The 22,253-nt window shown below is 43.0% G+C and overlaps 1 protein-coding gene across 3 annotated transcripts in view; it reads left to right on the forward strand.

The window, feature by feature from the left end:
* NEDD9 (neural precursor cell expressed, developmentally down-regulated 9) overlaps positions 1–15,791 on the forward strand; it is a 73,865-nt gene extending 58,074 nt beyond the window's left edge. For all 3 annotated transcript variants that reach the window (XM_066558559.1, XM_066558550.1, XM_066558567.1), the window contains exons 3-7: positions 9,226–9,327; positions 10,189–10,290; positions 10,709–11,932; positions 12,264–12,353; positions 13,197–15,791. In XM_066558559.1, coding sequence (XP_066414656.1) covers positions 9,226–9,327; positions 10,189–10,290; positions 10,709–11,932; positions 12,264–12,353; positions 13,197–13,688 — 2,010 coding nt within the window. In that variant the 3' untranslated portion in view covers positions 13,689–15,791. The remainder of the gene's footprint in view (positions 1–9,225; positions 9,328–10,188; positions 10,291–10,708; positions 11,933–12,263; positions 12,354–13,196) is intronic.
* The last annotated feature ends 6,462 nt before the right edge of the window (positions 15,792–22,253 follow it).

A 22,253-nucleotide genomic window follows, 5' to 3' on the forward strand; every position in this document is an offset into this window, starting at 1 on the left:
AATATACACGGACAGTCGTGACTGAGGTCTGGCAAAAAAAACAATTAAGGATGGAGTTTATATCTGTTTAAAAGGTGTCTTTGCCTTCCATAAACTTGCCAAAGCAAGCTGTGCTAATCTAAACACCACTTACTATAAGCACTTGTCTGTACAGCTGCCCTGAGATACCCATACAGAAATGGAGCCAATACAGCTTGTGAGCCAGAGAGCCTCTACAAATGAAATAAAATCAAATCAAGCTTCTTTCTCATGGAAGGTTTTATTTGCCTCTCTGTCTCAGAGCAGTGTAGTTCCCAACTTAAATGATTTAGGGGCACTTCCATTGTTTCTGCCCAAGTGTAACTCTGAGAGCACACTTGTAGAATTGAAACTCTCTGGCAGTGCTTTGTCTCAACCATTTTTTTGCCCACTGGGAAATGCCGATTCACAAAAACTGAAATTGATGACAGGGAAGGATCTGTTCTGAGAAATGTCTTAAAGGAAGGGAAACAAGAAATCATGGAAATACCCTGTTACAACAATTCCCAAATGAAGCTTTCTCCCTAATCTAGAAATTCAATGTAGGAGGAAAGAAATAACAGAAAAAAGATGAAGCACCTCAAAAGAATTAAAATTATTTGTATGAACTGTACCAAACTGGTTTTTGATGTGACCCTTTAGGATTTCATGTCATTCACAGCAAGACACAATCTGCCCTATCTTAACACCTCATCCTTTTTCTTTCTTTCCTCTCCTCTGCCAAACTTGCCCTAAACTTGGGCTTCTGTCTTTGAAAAGAGACAGTCATAGTATTACCAGCACAGAAAACAAGCTCTGGTTTGCAACTGGTTCTTCATGTGATGACCTTTTTAAAGCAGGGAGACTAGACAGACTGGGATGGCCAAAGCAAGATACTCTTTTTTTATCATGGACAAGAGACCCAAATGCTGAGGAGCTGAGTTTTGCCACATACTTTTCCTTTATCTAAACTGCAGTTCAGACTTAATCACAGTTTTCCAGAGAATGCTTTAGCGGACACACATCACACAGTAATTGGGGGGGATTCTTTATCTGTAAGACCCATCCATAGACATTATTTCAGAGTTCATGACTGTGCTATCACCAGTCCTGTGACCCATCAGCTTTTTAGCTCTGTTGGCCAATGCATGCAAAAATGATGATGTCTCTGTCTGCCTAAATATGAGTAATTGTCATGGAGATGACATTACACTGGTAAAACTCTTATAAAGAATGTTGGACAACTATCCTCTTCACACTCCTCTTTAAAATGCCAATAATTTAATAGAAATTGTATGATTTGCTCATCTCTCTTGTTCTCTTCCTCTCCTCTCCAAAGCAGGACATTCTCAGAAGTGTTGGTCTGACTGTCTTTCATTACATTTTGTGAGCAAGAATGACTCTTACCAGAATCTTGGAAATACCCCTTCCCAGTCAGCCTTGCAGTTCAAGGCCAGCCTGTCCCACTGAAGCAAGCAGAAATGTTGCTCATAACACAACTGGCAGCAAGCCCTAGAGCTGATGTGAGAGAGAATGGGATCATGTCACGAAAACATCATAAAATAAAGAAAAAAAAATCCAGTCAAATCTTGCCAGTGACAAAGCTGTTGAGATTTTTTTCTTTTGTGTGTTTTGTACAGCTCATTTGGTAAGATCTGGAGATACAGACCTTTTTATCTGCATTTAGTTTGCAATCATGAACATCAGTGAGAAAAAATTCAACACTATCATCTAAAGCTACAGCTAATGCAAGTTCAGCACTATTCCACCACACTTCATAGAGCCCTGTCATTTTATTCTAATCAGAGCTTAGAACATTTGTGTAACTCCACAGATTTATTTTTTTAAAAAGTTGTTTGGAAAGACTATAAACCTGCACTTCAGATTTAGGAAAAAAGCAAAACTTAAAAATACTGTAACGACCCTTCTTTTCTATACTGATGAATGGAAGAAGTCCTACCAGAAGTTAAACATTCAGAATTAGGCTATTTGCAAAGCAGTTGGTTATACCCTTTTCACCAGCAGTGAGGGTTTAAATCCAGGCCAGTTTGTGATGTCACATTTTTTATCTTAAATTTGTTTCACAACTTGTCCTCTATATCTTCAAGACTCATGAGCCAAAACTCGTGTAATTCTTGTTGAAATAATACAGCCTCAAAATTGTAACACCCATTTTCCTTACATGCTGTTGTGACAATACCACAGGGGTGTTTTTTAAGATTAGGCATCTACTGGTGAGGCACTTCATAGGCACGCTTAAAAGTTTCTGTTTAAATGCCTGAGCCTGAAGAGTTAAGCATTTTTAACACACCATGAATAAGTGACATCTGGACCTGCTTTAGGTTTTGAGAGCATTTACAGCAGAATCTTCACAGGTATAGGTCTTGGACAGCAAATGGAGAATTGTGTAGGAGAAAATAAGCAGTTTTTTTAAAGATAAAAGCAGCATCAAGAAATAAACGAGCTCTGTACCCGGGCAGTATTTGTCATGTGTCCTTATCTTCACACATCTGAGTATTCTAAGAAATCTCAGTGGTGAACGCCCCCTCAGAAGCAGGCAGAGGTGTCACAATGCTCCTTGGTGCCGCGTTCCTTTTTGCCACGTGCTACAGCTGATAACAGAAAATCAATACAGCCACTTCTGGCAATTTCCTCTTGCCTGGCAGAGACATTTGGGCCTTAGCACTAGAAACAACTCATAGTCCAATGCATCAGAAAAAATGCCTCTACAGACTTCCTCTCCTCCATCCTCTTCCAGCTTGTGAGACTTGATCAAAGCCCTCCAACAGCTCAGTCTTGGCAGAAAATACTACACCAGAACATTTTATAGTGGTCCAATGTTCATACATTATTTGGATTAAAATAAAGTGCTATGAGTTCATAATCTTAAGACCTGTAGCAACTTACAAACCCAAACACTGATAAGAGTATCCTTAGCACATGTGAAATTCCAGCCTTTACTCATTGGCAGCAGGGAAATACACTGTCATTGTATACAGCAAATAAGTAAAAACATGATTGCTTGTTTTTTTTCAGAGCAGGCAACAGAAAGTGATATGGTAGGTATTAGTGTCAGGAAATTTATTATCAGTCACTGGAAATCCTGATGCAGCTTGCAGAATACATGAGTGGAAACATTGTGTGCTTTCTGTAAAAATGACAGTTTTAGCCAGCTAGCCAGGTTCTTTCAGATACCTAAATTACCTGTGTGCTTTTCAACCCAGCCTTCCTGCTGTTCAACTTAGCCACTGAAACCTCCCCAAGGGGAAAAAAATTGCAAAACAGTTAGAGAGACACACATGGCTTCCTAATTTCATGCAGCAGAACAGAAAGAAGGGCTAAGAAGTGGTTCACTGCCTGATCTGACATAATTCAATGGCCTCTGTCACTGCCTTGCAAAAGGCTAGGACTTCAAGAGAATAGGGAGTTCTTTTCCCCTTAAGTCTCTCTGATATTTCCCTATATTCTCTATGTCTGTTTTATGCTTGTTCCAAGCCTAAGAGAGCCCAGGTGCCTGTTACATACCCACTTAAGGGGCTCAGCAACAGAATTTCAACACTTAGAGCTTCATGTTAAATCTAAAGAAATAATTTACAACATTAAACAGACATGACTTTTTTTTTTCATTTCCTTACACTTTGATTCATTTTTCCCACACCCAGGCTTCATGCCAGCTCCCTTTTATGCACCACCACCTGGGCAGAACTCTTCCCAGGGTAAGCAGTGGATGGCAGCAGCTCATCAGCTGCTGAGCCCTGCCCGAGGGGTGAAGAGGAGAGCATCGTGGGGGGAAATATGTTTTAATGCAGTTTTTTGTCCCAATTTAAAATATATGCCACTTCTTTCCCACCTTCAAAAAGCGCTATTTATTTAAAGGTAGTCAGCAGGCATCAGTGGGCTCTTGGGGTTGAGACACCATACTGGGAAATACCAAGCTGCCCTTTTTAGCTCCCCTCAGCCTGTGATTTGGGTGGGTCAAGGTGTTGCAGAGATGCAGTGCACTTCTGATTACTTCTGTCACCTGTAAAACTCACTTGTTTCCCATCATTCTGCATATCAGGAACTGCAGTTCATGAGAACAGGCCAATTTTTCCCTCACGGTGCTTCTATAAGTTCTGAGTAATTTTGTTTGCTTCAGTAGGTTTATTTGCTCTTTGTCCTTGTGAAACAATGTAAACTACAGTGTTGTGTATCTGCTGTAGGCACGAGAATGAGAACGGTCTTCTTGTTGCTGTAGTTAGGAATGTTCTCTGTTGCAGCCTAACATGCCTTTTAATCCTGGAAGAAACAGAATGTTGGTTTTTCCCCCCCTATATTTAGGAAAGCAGGATTTAATGAACCACAGGGCTGGATATTTTGTAAAGTACATGCACATTCAGCTCTTTTTTCTTGTTTAGGGACATGCCATTGGCATGGAAAAGGCCCAAGTAATTGCTTTTGGATGAGCATGGTCTTCAGAAAGAACAGAACAAACTTTCTGCTCAGTTGTCTTTGTTTTGCAGTACTGAAAGTTTGAAGGCTCATTACACGTTTCACCAGAGCCAAAGCTGGTCCCTGTTAGCTGCTCTTCACGGACTAAGTGGTTAACAATGTTTTGAGAATGTTGTTGGGCTAGATAGTTTGTGGGAACACCATCTGTTTCCTTTAACATGTAAACAAGGAAAATTGCTGGTTTGAAATGCAGGATTATTTTTTTATACTTGGGTGACCACAGGCATTCTTAAAAGAGAAGAGGTAAAAGGGAAAATAATCCTTATGAGGTATGAAGTGCAATGGCGTTTGTTAGAAAATAAATTTGTGAGTGTCAGATGGGGCTGCTATCCCTGTTCTAGAAGTGGCTAATGTAGAACGTTTCCTTTGCAGTCACCTCCTTCCTTCTGAATTCATCTTCAAAAGTAAACTACCATCAAAAATAAAACCATAAAAAATTGTTCAACAATGCATTGGAAGGGCTGAGCATCCCATTCAGAAGCAGCAAGTTAATTTAATATATTTATGGGTAAATATCCAAATTCAAAAGTTACTTCTAAATATCCAAAATCAAAAGTTACAGAAGTTACTTCTGTTTCTTCCTCAGGCAGAAGAAGCAGCACAACCCCATGTCCTGATGACCCATGTGAGGTCATGAGAGTAAGAACAAATGCCCCACATTTTTCCTTTGTCAAGTAATGGGGGCATTCTTTTAATTACTGTTACAAAATGTTTACTCAAGATAAGCTTTGGTGATGAGCTTCTTCTGTTCTGAATTGACCCGGAATAAGCAGTCCAGCTTAAGGAAAAGCATTGGAATGAAAGAGGGGTGGAGGTACAACAGGAAATATTCTTGTACTCAGTACAGACCAGATTATCATCTGCAGGAGACTTTGCTGTGAAATTGCTCATAATATGTTGTTACTGGATCATGATCCTCCACACAGGAAAATATACCCAAGTCACTGGGAGAAAAAAGCTGTCTTTCATGTTATCAGCAAACCTTGGTTGTTGCTGGGTATCTTAAAATCATATTTTCTGCTTTTCATATGACTTTTTTGAAAGCCTAAAGAGGAGCAGACATAAAAGCATCTCATGCATTTTTATTTGGAAAATAAATGCCACCATAAGTGGAGTGCACTGCTAACCACAGCCCTGCAGACACCTCAGGTCCTCTGTCCACAGTTGCACTTGCAGGCAGACTTTACTCATGAATACCCAGAATCAAGCATTTTGCACTTTAACCTCTCACTTTCTTTGACAGCAGTTAGACACACACAGAGCACATTTTTGTTTCAACCAAATTAAGGAGTGACACTGCTTGACCACTGCTTCAGGTCTGGGAAAGAGCAAAAGTGCCTAGATGATATAAAAAGTCCTGCAGTGCTGAGTGAAACTGGTTTCCTTTGTGTGGTCTATGTAGCTTTAGTGTAGCTTTTTAGGATTGTATCAGCACAGTAAATAAAACCAGCACCCTTGTAGTACTGTAAATATTTCATATGGCATCTGGTATGTCAGGATTTTTTGAAAAGTGGGAAAGGCCTCTAAAGATGGGCTACCAGAGTAATTGCAGCTGCATGAAATTCCTGTGTGCAGAGTGAAGGAGAATTTCTCAGTAAGTACTGGGCATGAGCAAGCTTCTCTTCCATGCATGTTCCAGGCTCCATGGTGCAAAGATATCATCTGTTTTGTGACCAGGGATTCTTGTTACAAAAGCAAAATACCATGTTTAGCTATGAGAAGAACAAGTGGTTTTACTTGTGTGTGCTTAGGGACATGGCTTGGTGGTGGACTTGGCAGTGCTAGGTTTATGGTTGGACCACTGATCCTAAAGGTCTTTTCCAGCCTTCTGTGATTCTATGCCTTATTGCCTGTGCTGCTTGGATCAACTCCCTTTTTTATATTAGAGGCCTGTGACTTTGTTCATGGAGATCAATTCTTTGAGCAAGAAGAGTGGTGGTGTCTTCTATCACAAAATCACAGAATGAACTAGGTTGGAAAAGACCTATGAGATCTTCAAGTCCAACCTGTGACCTAACACCTCCTCATCAACTAAACCATGGCACTGAGTGCCACATCCAGTCTTTTTTTAAAAATGTCTAGGGACAGTGATTCCACCACCTCCTTGGGCAGACCAGTGCCCAATCACTCTTTCAGTGAAGAATTTTTTTCTAACATCTAATCTAAACTTCCCCTGGCACAGCTTAAGATTGTGTCCTCTTGTTCTGTCAGTCATTGCCTGGGAGAAGAGATCAGCCCCCAGCTGCCTACAACCACCTTTCAGGGAGCTTTAGAGAGTCATAAGGTCTCCCCTGAGCCTCCTTTTATCCTGAAGCAGTTCAGTCATTCAGCTTCTGGTATGGAACAAAACTGAACAAGTGGGTATAAAAATTTCACACTGAGGAACCGATATCTGTCTTATTGGAGCCTGTCACATCCTGAGTCCTGCATTGTCCCTCTAGGCAGCAAGCAGCAGGTGAAGCAGAGCCAGACTGCAGCAGTGCACCATTCCTCCTGCTTCCAGCACTGCGTGGGGCCTTTGGCTGCCTGCCACGAACACCCTGTTGTTTCTTTTCTCTGGGATGGTCAAGCAGTTTCCCAGCATATTAGCAAGCAGCCTAATGCCACTGTGTTCACAGCAGCAGAAGAGCTGGTGGAGATGGGCTACCCAGGAAACAGCCATTTGTTTTTACTGTACATTGTCAGTGCTCCCAGAGGATCGCTTTAACACACTGAATGACTCATTGAAGCAACTCCATGGTTGTAATTTTGTAGCCCTTGGAAGGAACCTTTAAGTAAACATGACTTAAAACCAAATCCTTCTGTTCTTGACTTGGGTAGAAAGCATTTGACTGGCAGTACACAGCTGGGGGGGAAAAAGGATGCAAAATGTATATGGCAAACTATTCTAGTCTGGTCACTAACCCTCACTGGCAGAAAAAGCATGAAGAGGTGATGTTGATACAAGTTAGAATTTTCTCTGGCAAACAGAATAATCCCAGTACTACATGAGAGTGGCCTGGGAGGGATACTGTCTGGAGTGACCCATTATGGGAAGCTTCCAGTAACTTCAGAAAGAACTTCCTTTAAAGTTTTTGCCCATAGATAACTTTTTCAATGCAGTAGGTGACTCTTGTGGGACAAAAACAGCCTGTCATAAATGCAATATTTTTAGATTCTTTTTTTAAAAAACTCCTGTGTATGTAAGCCCTATTAGCCCCATGCCCAATTGAGCAGTTCTCTCATATGCAGCACTCTGGAGACTCTATCACTTCCAGTTCCTGTCTTCTGATGATAATTCAAGGAAAAGCACTTGCAAAAGCCATAGTCTTCCCCTGCCTGCCAGGTGTGAGTGTTCCTCCTTCCCCCAAGGCCCACAGAGTCAGGGCAGGGGCTGGTGCTGCCTTGGGCTGCTCACTGAATCAGACCTGTCCTTGTGCTGGCAAGGCACCCACCCAAGGAGGAATCCAGTGGTTGTTTCATGGGACAGGGACAGAGACTGCACAGCCAAATCTGGGCAGCAAGTGAAAAGAAGGAAAGCCTGTGTTGTTAACATAGCAGAGAAGCAGTAGGAGGTTAACATGAGGGACTTCCCCTGAAGACCTCAGTCAAGACAAACTCACTGTGAAATCTGGCCAGGATGCAAGGACTCCTTACAGCAAACACTGCCACAGGATCCTTACTGAGTGTTTGGGTAGAAATGCTGTTGGTATGTCTCGCATACATTTCTAAGGAGAGTTAGGTAGCTCTGGTGTAAAGTTTTCCCCAGCCGAGTACAAAGCCACATCTTATACAAGCCTATGTAATTTATCATGTTGTGCCTTTGAGTTACAGTATTTATATTTTTTTCTTAGAGCTAAATAGCACCAGCAGAAGTTCAGATGTCAGCATTTCCACTATAAACCCAGTTCTCTTTTGGGGTTAGGTAACATTTATTTTATACCACACTGTACTGAAATTCTGCTGTGCAGATGCTGTCCAAGACTTAAGGCATTTATTTTTCACCAGATTTTATTTTTAGTTATTATGGTAGTTAATGGTTTAAAAAATGTCAAAAAATGTAAATTCTAAGCTTTCTTGTTTCTCAGAGGCTGTTATTGCATTATATACTTCAAGAATGGCTTGACATTTCCCATCTCTTAGCCACTAACATGAAAAAACCAAGCAGAGACAGCAAAATTGAATGTCCTGCTTTGGAAAGTTTAAGCATGGCATTTTTATGTAAAGAACTTCCAAAGCCTCAACTCACACTCAGTTCTCCAGGATGTTGTGCTATGGAGCACAGTAACACATGGAGTCCTGCTGGAGTAGCTGGGAAATACCTCTACAGCAAAGGTGTAGACTCCCAGAGACTAAACACAGTATTTTAAGCCTCTGAGAAGGAGTGGGGACACTCACACCTAGTAGAATCAGCCTTGATCTCAGCGAGTGGGTGGTGCAGCCATCACCTCGTGTGGTCTGTGCTAATGGGAGGTCAGTGGGAAGAAAGGACAGAGCTCTCAGACCTGCACAGAATCTGTGCTTGGAAGTAGAAGACAGTGTAGAGCACTAGCAAACAGTCATGTCAGGGATGGTCTGGAAAGAAAAAATGGTGCATTTGCAGCTACTAACACTCATTTAAAGTGTTCGGCTCTCAGAAGGGTATGCAGACTGGTGTTACTAACATTGCCAATGATGCATGAATGTTAACAGGATTGGATTGCTCCAGAGAGAACATCCTCAGAGACTTAACGTTTCCTCTTTTTGCTTTACCCACAGGTAATAACACCAGTCAGGTCAGGACAAGGTTATGTTTATGAATTCCCTTCTAAGCACCAGAAGGATGCCTACGATATCCCCCCCGTTCGCCCTCTCCAAGGGGTAAGTACCAATAAAAGTGCCAACAGGGCTGACAGAGCACAAAAGGTGATGAATTTTTACCAGACTTTTATAAGCAAGGCAAGTTCTCCCATTTCAGAGAGAAAATACGTTTTAATTAGATGCTGTGGCTTATTCACAGATCACAGACGTATTTCAAAGTTTTATTTGATGTTGACTAAGATTTGGCAGCACACCAAATGCAAAAGTCCCATTTGTTCTCTCTGTTTTGATCAAAGAGTATATCTAAACAGAATAAACTTGCTGCCTGGGAACATTTTTTTTGCCCTGTACTTTGTTGATGCATAGTTGACAGTAATTCACTCAGTAAGAGTAAAAATATCGCCCAGATGAACAGCTGCTATGCAGGGAGTTGTTTTCACCACCTATTGACTGCACCATGTCACTGAGCTTGAACTATTATCTTTGTTCTGGAGAGCACCCTTAGCAGTGAGTGCCCAGGACCACAGGTTTGTAGAGTGGATGCTGGCAGGACCTGGAACTCAACCCCCCTGAATGTAAGGGTGTGATCAGTTCTGATCATATGTTCACCCCAAGAGGTATCTGTAATAGACGGACCCTGATTTACCTCTCAAGAGAGAAGTCAGCCTTGACTTCATCTCTCCAGCCTGCTGTCCACACCATTGCCCAGAGGAGGCCTAGAAAAATGCATTTCCTCCTAACTGTCCAAAATTCTAGGCAAATCCAAGATGTTCTCTCATATAAAAAAAAAAAAAAAAACCCTGAAGAACTCTGGTCATGTTCAAACTTTCTGAGAGGAAACACAGAAAAAAGAAAATTCATCTAATAGCAGAACTTTCCCTGAGATGACTTGTTTCTGTAATCAATTTATTCTTTCTTCAGATATATGACATTCCCCCCACTTCAGTTAAGGGGCCTGCACTTCCAGTTCCCATGGGAGAAGCAAAAGCCTTAGGAGTGTATGACATACCACCTGCCAAAGGGGTAAGCATTATTTTGTTTCCACAAGATCCTGTATTTTCATGTCTGGCCAAAGACATGTTATAACAAGGATTCATGTAGGATCCTGAAGGAGAAGGAGATTCAGTACTTCAAAAACTTCTTTAGGTTTTTAAATTGTTAAAACTGGTGAAGCACTGCATCAAAATTAAGGTTATGAACTATAAATTGATAATTAGACCTACATTATCTTTGTGGCAGCATGCTGCCTTTTTGGATTTTGCTGCTTGTGGGGATTTGCATAGAGATGAGTGATAAAAGTGAGATATTAAAACTGACTCTCAGTCAAACTTAAGTGTCTGACTCTTTGAAAGTCAGTAGCAGATCTTCCATCCCAAATGGAAGATGGTAAATATTTCGCTATTCTAGTCAAAGGTTTCATGTTTTGTTTTCTGTGATCCAGGTCTATGCTGCACCTCCATCTGCATGCCAAGATGATACAGCCCTGAGGGAAAACTTGCAGGATTTTTCATCTTCAGTGGGCCACAGTGTAAGACCAGAAGGAGTATATGATATTCCTCCTCCCACTACCAAAGCAACTGGAAAAGAACTTAATAGATTTTCTCCTGAGAGCCTATTATTGCCAGGTGGAATGCCGCAGACACAGAGTGTTTATGACATCCCTACAAACCATCAAAACCATTTTCTTGGACAGCAAATTGCACCTGAAAAAGATGTTTATGATACCCCGAGGGGAGTTGCATTCCCAGGACAACAGACAGGACTCAGTGAAAATCCCATTGCAGAAGGAAGAGAAGGTGTCTATGATGTGCCACCACCAGTCCTCCAAGACAATAAAGGCTTACAGGATGTGACTGATGGGATGAATAGGTTGTCTTTCTCCAGCACAGGAAGCACGAGGAGTAACATGTCCACATCGTCAACGACATCAAAAGACTCTTCTCATTCAGCATCAACTGCACAGGACAAAAGACTAATCCTTGATCCAGACACTGCCATAGAGAGGCTTTATCGCCTCCAGCAGATGGTGGAGGCAGCTGTCAATCACCTCACAGCCTTCATCGCACCAGACTGGCGGTCCTATGGGTATATGGAGAAACACATCAATGAAATTCACGCTGCTGTGGATAAGGTAGAGCAGTCGCTGTTGGAGTACCTCCAGTTTGCCAAAGGATCGGCAGCCAATGCTTCCTGCCTGCCTGAGTTCAGCCTCCTCAACAAAATGAGGAGGGAGGTGCAAAGGTTGGAGGACTCTCACCAGATCCTTACCCAAACCAGTCATGACTTGAACAGCTACAGCTGGTCTTTGAATGTCCTAGCTGTCAACAGAGTGCAGAACAAGTGCGATGACCTGGATCGGTTCGTTATGGTGGCAAGGACGGTCCCGGACGATGCCAAGCAGCTGACCACCACCATCAGTGTCAATGCTGAGCTGCTCTTCAGACAGGCACTGGGCAGTTCCCATGTCAAAACCATAGCAGAGAACATAATGAACGCTCCTGACTGTGTGTATGACAGTCCTCAGATGCAGCGGCATGGAGAAAAGGCACAGAACCACTGCAGCTCCCTTCCCCCGCTCCTGGGTAAATGCCAGCACCCTTACAGTGCCACCAGTGAAGGTTCAGAAAAGAGCTGGATGGATGACTATGATTATGTTCACCTGCAGGTAGGTAAACCCAACACCTTGTTCTGCATGTAGAAATTGTTTGTGGTTTTTCTGGAAGCTTCTTGTGGGAAAGCAGCAATTGATTGCCATGCTAATGTGTATTCAAGATTTCTGATAATTTCACCAGGATGATTACTTACTGTCAAAGAGGACTGTTGGATTTCTAATAGTGACAGCCTTTTGCTCTGCCACACTATCCTTTCATTTTCTGTACTCTTAGTGGGGCACTGCCAGTGAAAAAGCCAATACAAAGCAGCCTCTTTCTTGACCTGTGAGCTGCCATTTAGCTCAGAAGCAGTTTTAACACAGTCTCTTATGTTATACAAAACAGGGGAAAGAAGAGTTTGAAAGGCAACAGAAGGAGCTTCTGGAGAAAGAAAATATCATCAAGCAGAGCAAAATGGAGCTAGAGCACCATCAGGTATATTCTCCCAGGTGTATAATTGCCCTAAAATGCAGCATTCCTCCCACATAGGGAGCACTGGTCAAATAGAGCAGGAGGGGCCCTGCCCTTAGCAGCATGCAAAGGATATAGATAATAAAAAGCAAAGAGTTTAAAAACTCTAAAATTTCACCGCAGAAGAGAAACAAGTTTCTGTGATGTCTCACAGCAGGTCAGTCACAAAGACAGCTTGAGACCTAGGCTTTTCTGACCTGCCATCCAGGGCCTTAATCACTGGACCATACTGAATTCATGTGCCATCTTCACATCTGCTCAGTGAACATCAATACCATCAGCTTAAATGTTGTGCTGAACATCACTTCCGGTGCTAAGAAAAGTAGGTTCACAAGATCAAGGGCTGTCACTTTTCCCTCATATTAATTCTTCAGTATGTTGTTGCCATGTTGTATGGCAGAAAATTGTACAAGCAGTGAGGAGGTGAGATATAAAGGGTTTTCATATCAAAATCCCACAGAAATGACAGCTTTTTAAAGATTGTGTAGGAGTCATTGCCACTTGGATCCATCTCTCTCACTTGTGATTTCAGAATACTCCAAATGAGCAACAGCCTGTAAATTCAGGAGTTGGTGTTGTTGGGGTTTTTTAATGCAAATGAGGTATTTTAGATGTTTCTCCCCTCTGAACTCTGCATATTTGGATTTATGGTAATCAAAGCACTTGATCCTAGAAAATATACTGTTACTTTTTACTTAGCATAAGGTAGGATACCCAAGGATGTCCCGAGGCACAAAGTGAAATTGTAATACATAACAGCATCGTACCAGAGTACTTGCTGATGGGAGCTTTCATTTTTCCTTTCAGATCAATCAGTTTCAGCGTCTGGAGCAAGAGATCACAAAACCAGTGGAGAACGACATCTCCAAATGGAAGCCCCCGCAGGCCCTGCAGACCTCCCACGACAGCCGCCTGCTTCTGTTCTACTCCGACCAGTGTGAGACTCACTTCAACTCCCTCCTCAACGCCATCGATGCCTTCTTCAGTTGTGTCAACTCCTCCCAGCCCCCGCGGATCTTCGTGGCACACAGCAAATTCATCATTCTGAGCGCGCACAAACTCGTGTTCATTGGGGACACGCTCGCGAGGCAGATGACGACTCAGGACATGTGCAACAGAGTGATGAACTCCAGCAACCAGCTGTGTGAACTGCTCAAGAGCGTTGTTCTGGCCACCAAGGCGGCTGCCTTGAGTTACCCCAACACTGCATCCCTGCAGAAGATGGTGGACCGAGTAACAGAGCTCTCTCATCACGCACAGTTGTTCAAACTCTCGCTGGCCCAAATGGCGTCCTTATGAAACCCAGCAGAATCCAATCTGTGAGCAGCAAAGCAGAAGAGCAGACAAACTGGAGCTATTTTTATGTAAATATTATCTTTTTTTAGATATTTTTATTAAATATTTTAAATACATTCTTATGCATTAGAGAGTCTAATCAAATCAGGGATCTGGGAATATTGTCTGGTTCTATATTATGTTTCTTATACACATTTAGATTTGTATACACACCATATATGTATATGTTGCTACCTTCCCTAAAACATCAATTAAGCACCTTAAAAATTACGTGTCAGGTAAACAGTGCATATCTTTTGTATATACAGCCTGTTTCCTCAGCATATTTGTTAACTGGATGCTGCACTCTTTTTGTTTCATTCCATCTTGATGCTGGTGCATGGACTTGGTTGTGAAACCTACTTGTAGCAATCCATGAAGCAAGTGTAATGGTTCTCATAGAACTCCATTCCCTTTTTAGAAATTACTTTCTATAGATTAATTCTGTGAAATTTAACTCCTCTCAATGTTACTTTGTTGTGTAAAACATTTGGTCATTCTGACCAACATACATGCACAGCTGCAATAAGCAATATATCAAGCAAGGTGTACAGCATGTGGGAGAAGAGCATTTTTAGGCCATGTAAGAAACAGGACCTTCAAAGGAGGAAGGCAGAATTGTATATATTTAATATCTTTTGGCATTCAGATTTCGTTGCTTCTAATAACTGTGCAACCTGGGATTTCAAAACCGTGGATGGATTCCCAGCAATGTAATTTCATACATGTTTACTTTGTATGTCCTTGCATTGGCAGTTTAATTTAACAGTCAGGTTTGAGAGCCTTATTTTTTATGGACTCAAGAGTTATCCTGAGGGTATCCCAGGATCCATTGGGCTCATCTTTGAGGCTGTGGATGAGCAATGTTTCAAAATACCAGTCCCTTTTAGAAGGATTAACATACAAATTATATTTTGTATGGAAAGAAAATAGTTTAATTTGAAATAACAGATATTTAAACATCTCTTTAGCATATACACAATTTAATGAAGAAGTAGCACTTAATTTTCTAGGACATATTATTGGGAATTAATTTTATCTGTTGCAATTCTGATTTCCATTAAATTACTGGGCTTTTTTTCCAGAATTCTGTTGTGTAGGTGGTTCTCTGCACTACACTGTTGCCAAAAATGATGTCCTGTTTTAATGGGATTGTTCCATAAGTAAATACATACAGTCCCACCTAGTAATTTTCAATGTAGACCCTTAAAAACTGTTAGCAGAGTGTTAGGCTCCTTTAGAAATATCATGTATGCTGGTCGCTCCAAAACCCATATAAGCTTATTTGTCATTGTTGCCTTCTGTGAACCCCCTAAAAATAAGTCACAGAACACCATTTGTCTGTGGTCCACAGCCTAAAAGCTGTGCTTCAAGGTGAGCAGTAGCTCAGGAAAATTCAGGTGATTCTGGCATTTTTAAAGCAGAAACACTACTGTCCTTATTAATTCAAGGTGGTCCCACATTAATGTGTTCAGAACATTTGCCAGATCACTGGTAACAGCTGGGTTGTGAGATCAGTAGCACCTGGGAAACAGGCACTTCTCACTTCTGCCTGACTCCTGCCTTTCCCATTTTGTAGCCAAACACGTGGCTTACTGAAATGGGATTTGTTGTCTGAGGTGACAGAACCATTTCAGCTGTGTATGAAACCCTGCAGCCTTTGTCTTAGAGCAAAGACCACTGTTCACTACCATAACATTCCAGAGTGCATAATGTTCCTGGAAGGTCAGTGGAAGCCAGCACAACCCGGCTGGCTCAGGATGAGCTCCAAGGCTTGGCCTGGTGTAACATCCTGAAAGAGCAGTTGTGATTTTGTAACCTATAACCAGTTGCCAAAAAGCAATCGGTGTAAACCTGTTTTGTACCATTGTTTGGGATTCTTTTGGATTTCCTTGTCCATTTTTTTCACTGTATATTCTTAGAAAGTGAAAATGTGTTTCTAAGTGTAGTGGTTATGTTGATAGTTTGTGCTTTCCAAACGAGAACTTTCTTTGCAACCCTGTATTACAGTTTGTTATCTCGTAGAAAGTAATTTTTGAATGATTAAAATTGCTAGCTTTTTATATAAAAAAAGGCAGCTTCATGTTTTTCTTGTTTTCAGAGTCTTCTAGGTTTTTTTTTTCTTGTTTTCAGAGTCTTCTAGGTATATTAAAAGGAAATATTGCTGCTTGCTGATACTGTCAAAGCCATTCTAAAATGAGGAACTCATTTTCCATCTTTTCACTGGTCATTGCTTATAGTGTGAAATGAGGACTTGGTGATTTAAGAGGAAGGGACAGGCAGTTTCTCTGACGGTCCAGAAGCAGCAGGTGAAGCATTTATACAACTCAGCCACACTATCAACTCCAAAATACATCTATGAGGGCCTGCAGTACACTGAGCCACAATCCTGCCCCATTCCTTGTGTGCATTCCTGCTGCATGAGCTGCATCCCAAACCACCTCAGCCTGGCACCGACAGTGGTCTTTCACCTGAGTGGGGCAGTTCCTCTCAACACAATCCCACAGGAAGGTGGGGTCACAGAACACAGCTGTGCCTTTCACCCATTCTGGCCTGCTCCCCCTCTCCAGCATTTACTGATGAAGCCATTATCCATGCAGGAACTGGAAAAGCAACTTTGCTCAGTATAGGCACCATAGCCAGTGGTAAGAGCACCCCTCTTCTACTACATGCCAAGCTGAGCATTATGTGGGTGTGAGTTCCATCTGAAACAACTCCATGGCTTTAAGGATCACAAAGTTTTCCCTAAAATTACTTTCACATTTCACCTCTGCCAAGGCACTCACTGCCTAACCTCCTGTCAAACACCCAGGGGTGCAAGGAGGAGAGAGAAAGTCCAGGGCTGGCACTGTTCTTGCACCAGTTTTTGGCTGCTAATGAAAGATGTCTCTGCCAGGAAGTGTAAGAGCAATGAAAACCTTGAGAGCAAACTGCTTGGTTTGGCTCACCATGTCATTGCAAGGGGACAGATGGGGATACAGGGTTGCTCTGTGGAGCACTCTTCCACGGAGTGCTCTATTTTTGTTCCCCTGCTAAATGTAAAAAGGTCAACTAACAACAAAGAAGGGACTCGACAAACAAAATAGTTCAGAATAGAAACCAGAGCCTCTTTGTTCCCCTCCCTCGAGCCACAATGTCTCCATGCAGTTGTCAAGAAACTGCTGTTGTTTGGCAACCAAGATGAGGGCCAGTGTGAAATGACTGTCTCACAGCCAGTGTGGAAAAAAGTCTGCCTCACACTAGTGGCAGAACACACATGGCTCTTTACTGCATCCATTAAGTAATTACTGTTTCATGTTTATTAGGAAAACACTTCCTTCCTCTTCCAGGATGATGAGCAAGGGAGAAAAAAACCAGGCAAGAGCCATCCTTGAAATGGGCATTATTGTTGCAAGGAGCCTCCGACGTGGGAGTAAAGAGCCTTGACTCTGTGCTTTCAGAAGGCTGAACAAAAGCTTTATTAAGCTATACTGTACTATATTACACTACCTACTATACTAATACTATACTAAACCAAAGAAAAACACGTGACCCTGTCAGACAGTCACGACAGCTTTGACCTAAGTGGTCAATCAATCCAAACAACCATCACCAGAGTCCAATTAAGAAATCCCTCTTTGGTAAATAATCTCCATAACACATTCCACATGTGCCAAACAACAGGAGCAGCAAATAGAGATAAGAATTGTTTTTTCTTTCTCTGAGCTTTTTCACCTCCTTCCCCAGGATTTTTCCTGGGAAAGTTGTGCCTGCTGGTCTCAGAGAGCTGTGGCCACATGGGCATGTTTTAGAGAAGTTGCCAATTCGTAATAATATGACACAGGCCATAATTCATACTGCACAACCCCCTGCTGCTACCTCTGCCATTTCTTGCAAGCCAAGGTTGTGCAGCTCCTGCCTTTTCCACAGTGATGCACTGCTGCAGCCTCAGCAGAGCCACTGCCTGCTGCTGCAGCACAGGCAGTATGGGTGAAGGACACACACTTCCCACACCATCACCTGATGCCAGAGTACACCCCATCTTCACATCCCCCATAACTTCTAGGCCCTAGAGCTTTTGGCACTCTCTGACATGAACATCTGGGCTGCATTTCAGAAGTGTCCCTCCCACACCTGTCACCAGCTCTTCAGAGTGTTGTCATACCAGTGACACCTTCCCTCTTCCTACAAGCCAAGCATCTGTAGCTTTTCAGATCCAAATTCAGCTTTTCCTTATGCAACTTCCAGGCTGCCTGCTCTACCTTAACATGCCTCAATCTCAACCTAAAGGCTTTAGAAGCTCATGGGATATTCTCCAAAGGTAATTCTTAACCTTCCCTTGCCATTTCCCCTCTCACAATGTCCACCGCTTTAGTCAACATTTAGACAGAAACATTTCCAGGGCAAAGCCAGGGTCATGCCAGTCCCAGAAGACAACACAAAGCATTTCACCCCACTCTAAAATATGCCTGTTCATTTCATCTCAGCCTGTTACACTGGCCGTTTCAAAAGCTGCATGTGAGTATCTTAAGTCAGCTGAGCCCTTTTACTGCTAGAAGGTTTTCCCATCTCAGAGATGGACTGTCTAGATAATGCAGATTTGGGGCCTTTTATAAAATAATTTATTTTTGCTACTTGCACCCAAATTCCACCTATGACAGCAGCTTTCTCTGTCTAAGAGCCTGGATACAGCTGTGTGGCTTTTCAACATCACAGCAAAGCTATGGTTGTACCTAGCGTTGCAAAGTCCCTCCCAAAAATTCTGACTTCTGACAAGAGGGCATTGAAACCAAGCTTGAGAGTACCTGCAAAAAGTGAACAGCAGCAGGAAAAATATCTAATCCAGCCTTATTATAAACCAGTTGACTTCACAGAGAGCAGGAATGATGTTTCACTTCCTGGGAGGTTGCATGAGGGGTAGCACAGACTCTCAGTAACTTGTACTACTTCATTTTCCCTCTGATGTGCTGACCAGAGACAATTTTACTTTGATTAATTAGAGCTAAATTTGGAGTGGAGTGCACATCATGAGCAAGGCCTGAGCATGCTGGAAATATTGCCGGCTGTTGGATTCATTTTGGAAACCCAAGTACATCATTCTCTATTCAAAACCCAAATATTTAGCCCTCAGTGCCAGGGAGTTATGCAGAGTATGAAATAGCCAGTCAGCTGTCTGACCTTGGAAGAAACACCTCCCCAGGGCATTGATTTGAGCTCCTGGGAAGCTGCTGGGTTCACATCAGGGTGATCTTCATCCCCCCACCTTCCAGGTCAGTGGCTAGGACCACTTAGGGGTGGCCTCCCAGAGCAAAGGACCCACAAAAATAATTTTGGGTCAAAATTTCAGGGCACAGTCTCAGCATACACACTGCCAGCTGCTGTAGAGGCCTCCTCTTCAGCTCTCAAAGCAGCAGAAAATCAGTAGTTGCCCATCCCATGGGCAAAAGCTCCTGGTGCCTCCTGATAAAACCTTGTCTCTGCAGAAACAGCCTTTGCTCTCAGATGTTGTGGACTGCTGAACAGGATAAGCTGGAATGCTCAGAGGGAGAGGCAGTGCTGAGCAGATCACTTTCTCATCACTCCTGGGGTTTAGTTTGCAATAGTAACATCCTCACAGCAGTTTGTTCTTTAGTTCTGTCTTTTCAGCAGACAGCATCAGGCTTGGCTCAACCCACAATCCAGCTGCAGTTTGCTTTCATCTTGCTGCACCTCTCTGGGTTTAACTTCTGGCCCTCGCCCCCACAAGCAAAGTCCACCAAATCAATGCTGCTCACAGGAATTCACCTTGTTGCTATTGGCCTCTCCATCTCCACAAGTCCTCCCAGTCTCTGCCGAGGGCAAAGCCCAGTGCCTGGGAAACAAGTGCCTAAGGAGCGCTGCTGCAACTGCAATGGGCTCAGCATCCACACCACCGCCCGCACAGGGCTTCTTTTTTCTCTGCTGAGCACCAAGGGAAAGGATGTCTTCTGTACAATTCCATGTGCTAGGCTGACTGTGGTAAAACCAGGAGCACAGAGCAGGAAGTCTCAGTTGTCCAGGAGATCCATGAAGCTCAGCTCATCTGCTCTGCACTGCCTTTGCAGCAGGAGCAGCAGCAGCTGCTGCCCCTGCCCGCAGCGGGCTCCCAGAGGGTTACACATTCCATAAGGCCAGGCAAAAATCACAGTTCCCAGCTTCCATGCAGGCTTGTGCCCACAGAGTACCTGCTCCTGTCAACCAAGGGAGGGATGTAAAAATCCTGCTGCTGGGTGGGGGGAGTTGTCCTCTGCAACCACAAGAACTTTTTTTCTGCTTCCACGTAATTTCCCTTAATTACAGAAAGAGTGATCAGGGCCCTTTCCTTGATGTAAAGCTGCAGGAAACCAAATTCAAGAGGCCCTTCACAGCTTCCTACTTAGCCAGCTTTATCTTGCTCAACACTGCAGCCAGGGTTGCCCAAACCATTGCCAACCAGGAAAGCACTATAACAATGTCCCAGAAGTATTTGCTATTTATATGAAGGAAGACTTAAGTGGTTAAATGAAGGTTACAGTCAAGGACAAGCAGAAAAATCTGGAGGAGAGCAGAGAATAAGAAAAGACAAAGAAAAAAGCCTGCTCTGGGTTTAAATTTTCTTACAGAAAGGAATCAATCTTACAACTTTTTCTGCAGTTAGAGGACCCCAGAGCATTTTGCTACACAGTGATCCAAGTTCTCCTTTATTCCCAGTCAAGCGCAAAGAGAAAAAGCCCCAAGGGTGAGTGGCCATGAACATGAAAAAGAAAAAATAGACTTTTGCTGTTTTTTTACCCTATGCTTTGTTTTTATGAAGGATGTTGGGACCAGCCCACCCAAAAGCCTTTTATCTCAGGAGGTGACTTGAGTTGGAAACAGGTACTTGTAATTAGCTTGCATTCCAGAAGGGGAGAAGTTAATTTACCTGGCTTTTCTTCATGAGGCATTTCAAAGAGAAATGAATTTTTGATGAATGAGCATGTGCATTCTGTTGTGCTTGACCTGCAGCTAGTTTTTGCTCTAGATACAGCTTTCACTTGTCCACCCACAGATGTACTAAAGGTATAAGTACAACAGCCTTGCTGGAAACCTGTATCACTTTCATGGGAATTGCTGCAGTGACCAAATGGATATTGTCAGAGCAGGGCTGCACAGCACAGGACACCTTATTCCACCCTGAAATAGCAGCAGGTAGAGCTGCCTTTGCTCCTGAAAAGGTGGAAATCCACAGGTCCCTCAAATACAGGCATTACACAGAAGCAGTAGTTCCATCTAAGAAGAAGAGCTGCTGAAGACACCAAGATACACGAGTAAGAAAGCTTCTTCCTCACTCCCTCCTTTTCTCTCCATGGGTGGTGATGTTCAGAAATGCCTCAATTTGGATTAGCCTGTGTCTACTCTCAGTGTGAGACACCTCAGAGGCAATCCACCTGCCTATCTAAAGATATTGGCTTGTGAGAAATATCATCAGAGTCCCCTTTAAGCTGCTCAGGGTCCAACCTATATGATTTAATCTACTTTAGGATGAGACAAATCCTTTCCATGCTCCAATGATTGACTGCATCTTCTTAGATCTTCAAAGACAGCTGAGACAAGCAGCGCAGGTGCAAATGATCACATCATACACTCCTAAATTTTGAGGATGATGAATACTACCTGGAGACCTGCCTCCTGAAACTTGGTGGGGGCACAGATACAGCTCAAGTCACAATCTGAACACTAAAACACTGTAGAAACTCGTGGACTTCCCCCGGCCCACCAAGCCTAAAGCTCGTATTGGTACCATCAAAGCACTGGTCCTGAGGGTTCAGCAAGTCAGGGCACTCTTGGAGCTTGAGCCAGCAAATGTCACAACCTGCATCCAAGCTGAGTACCCCCAATCCTGCCACCTCCTCCTCCTGCCCTCAGACAGCCTTCAGGCTTTGCAATCAGCCCTGGCTCTACAGGCTCATCGACAAAAACATGCTCTGTGCCACATCGGGGAAAAGTTGGACATGCAAGTAACTGACAGCTCTGTGCCTCCACTCTCCCAGCAGTTTTCTTGCCAGCTCTTGTGCTTGTAGCAGTGCAAAATCCAGGTGGTTACGGAGCTCCTTCCTTAGGAACTCCCAGCCTGAAGGATTCCTGGGTTAGGTTGCTCTTCCTTGTACCAGGGCAGAGAAACACAGGAGAAGAGGAAAATGAGGCAGATTTCCTTAAGGTCACAGGGCTGGTTGATAGGTGAGGCGTAACTCCCCTCCATAAGTAATCTTCATACATCTCTGCCCTGCTGAAAAGTGTAACCTGCAGTTTCAGACATTCATTCCCAGGGAGAGCATGCACCAGATGCCAGGTTAAATGGCTTTGGCACAGGAAGGGCTGAATCACCAAGAGAGGCTAAAGGAGAGTCAAATGATAGAACAAATCTTAGTTTTGAAATGTTGGTTTCAAAATTATTTTCTGACAAAGTGAATTTGCTGTCTTCTTCTAGTTAGAAATGATTTGTGAAATCTTTTTTCATTTACTCTGAATGTTTTTCCACTACAGCACATATGCCTTATCCCATTTTTGTCTGTT

This window comes from Molothrus aeneus, chromosome 1 (genome assembly GCF_037042795.1).
Source record: "Molothrus aeneus isolate 106 chromosome 1, BPBGC_Maene_1.0, whole genome shotgun sequence".
Taxonomy (NCBI): domain Eukaryota; kingdom Metazoa; phylum Chordata; class Aves; order Passeriformes; family Icteridae; genus Molothrus; species Molothrus aeneus.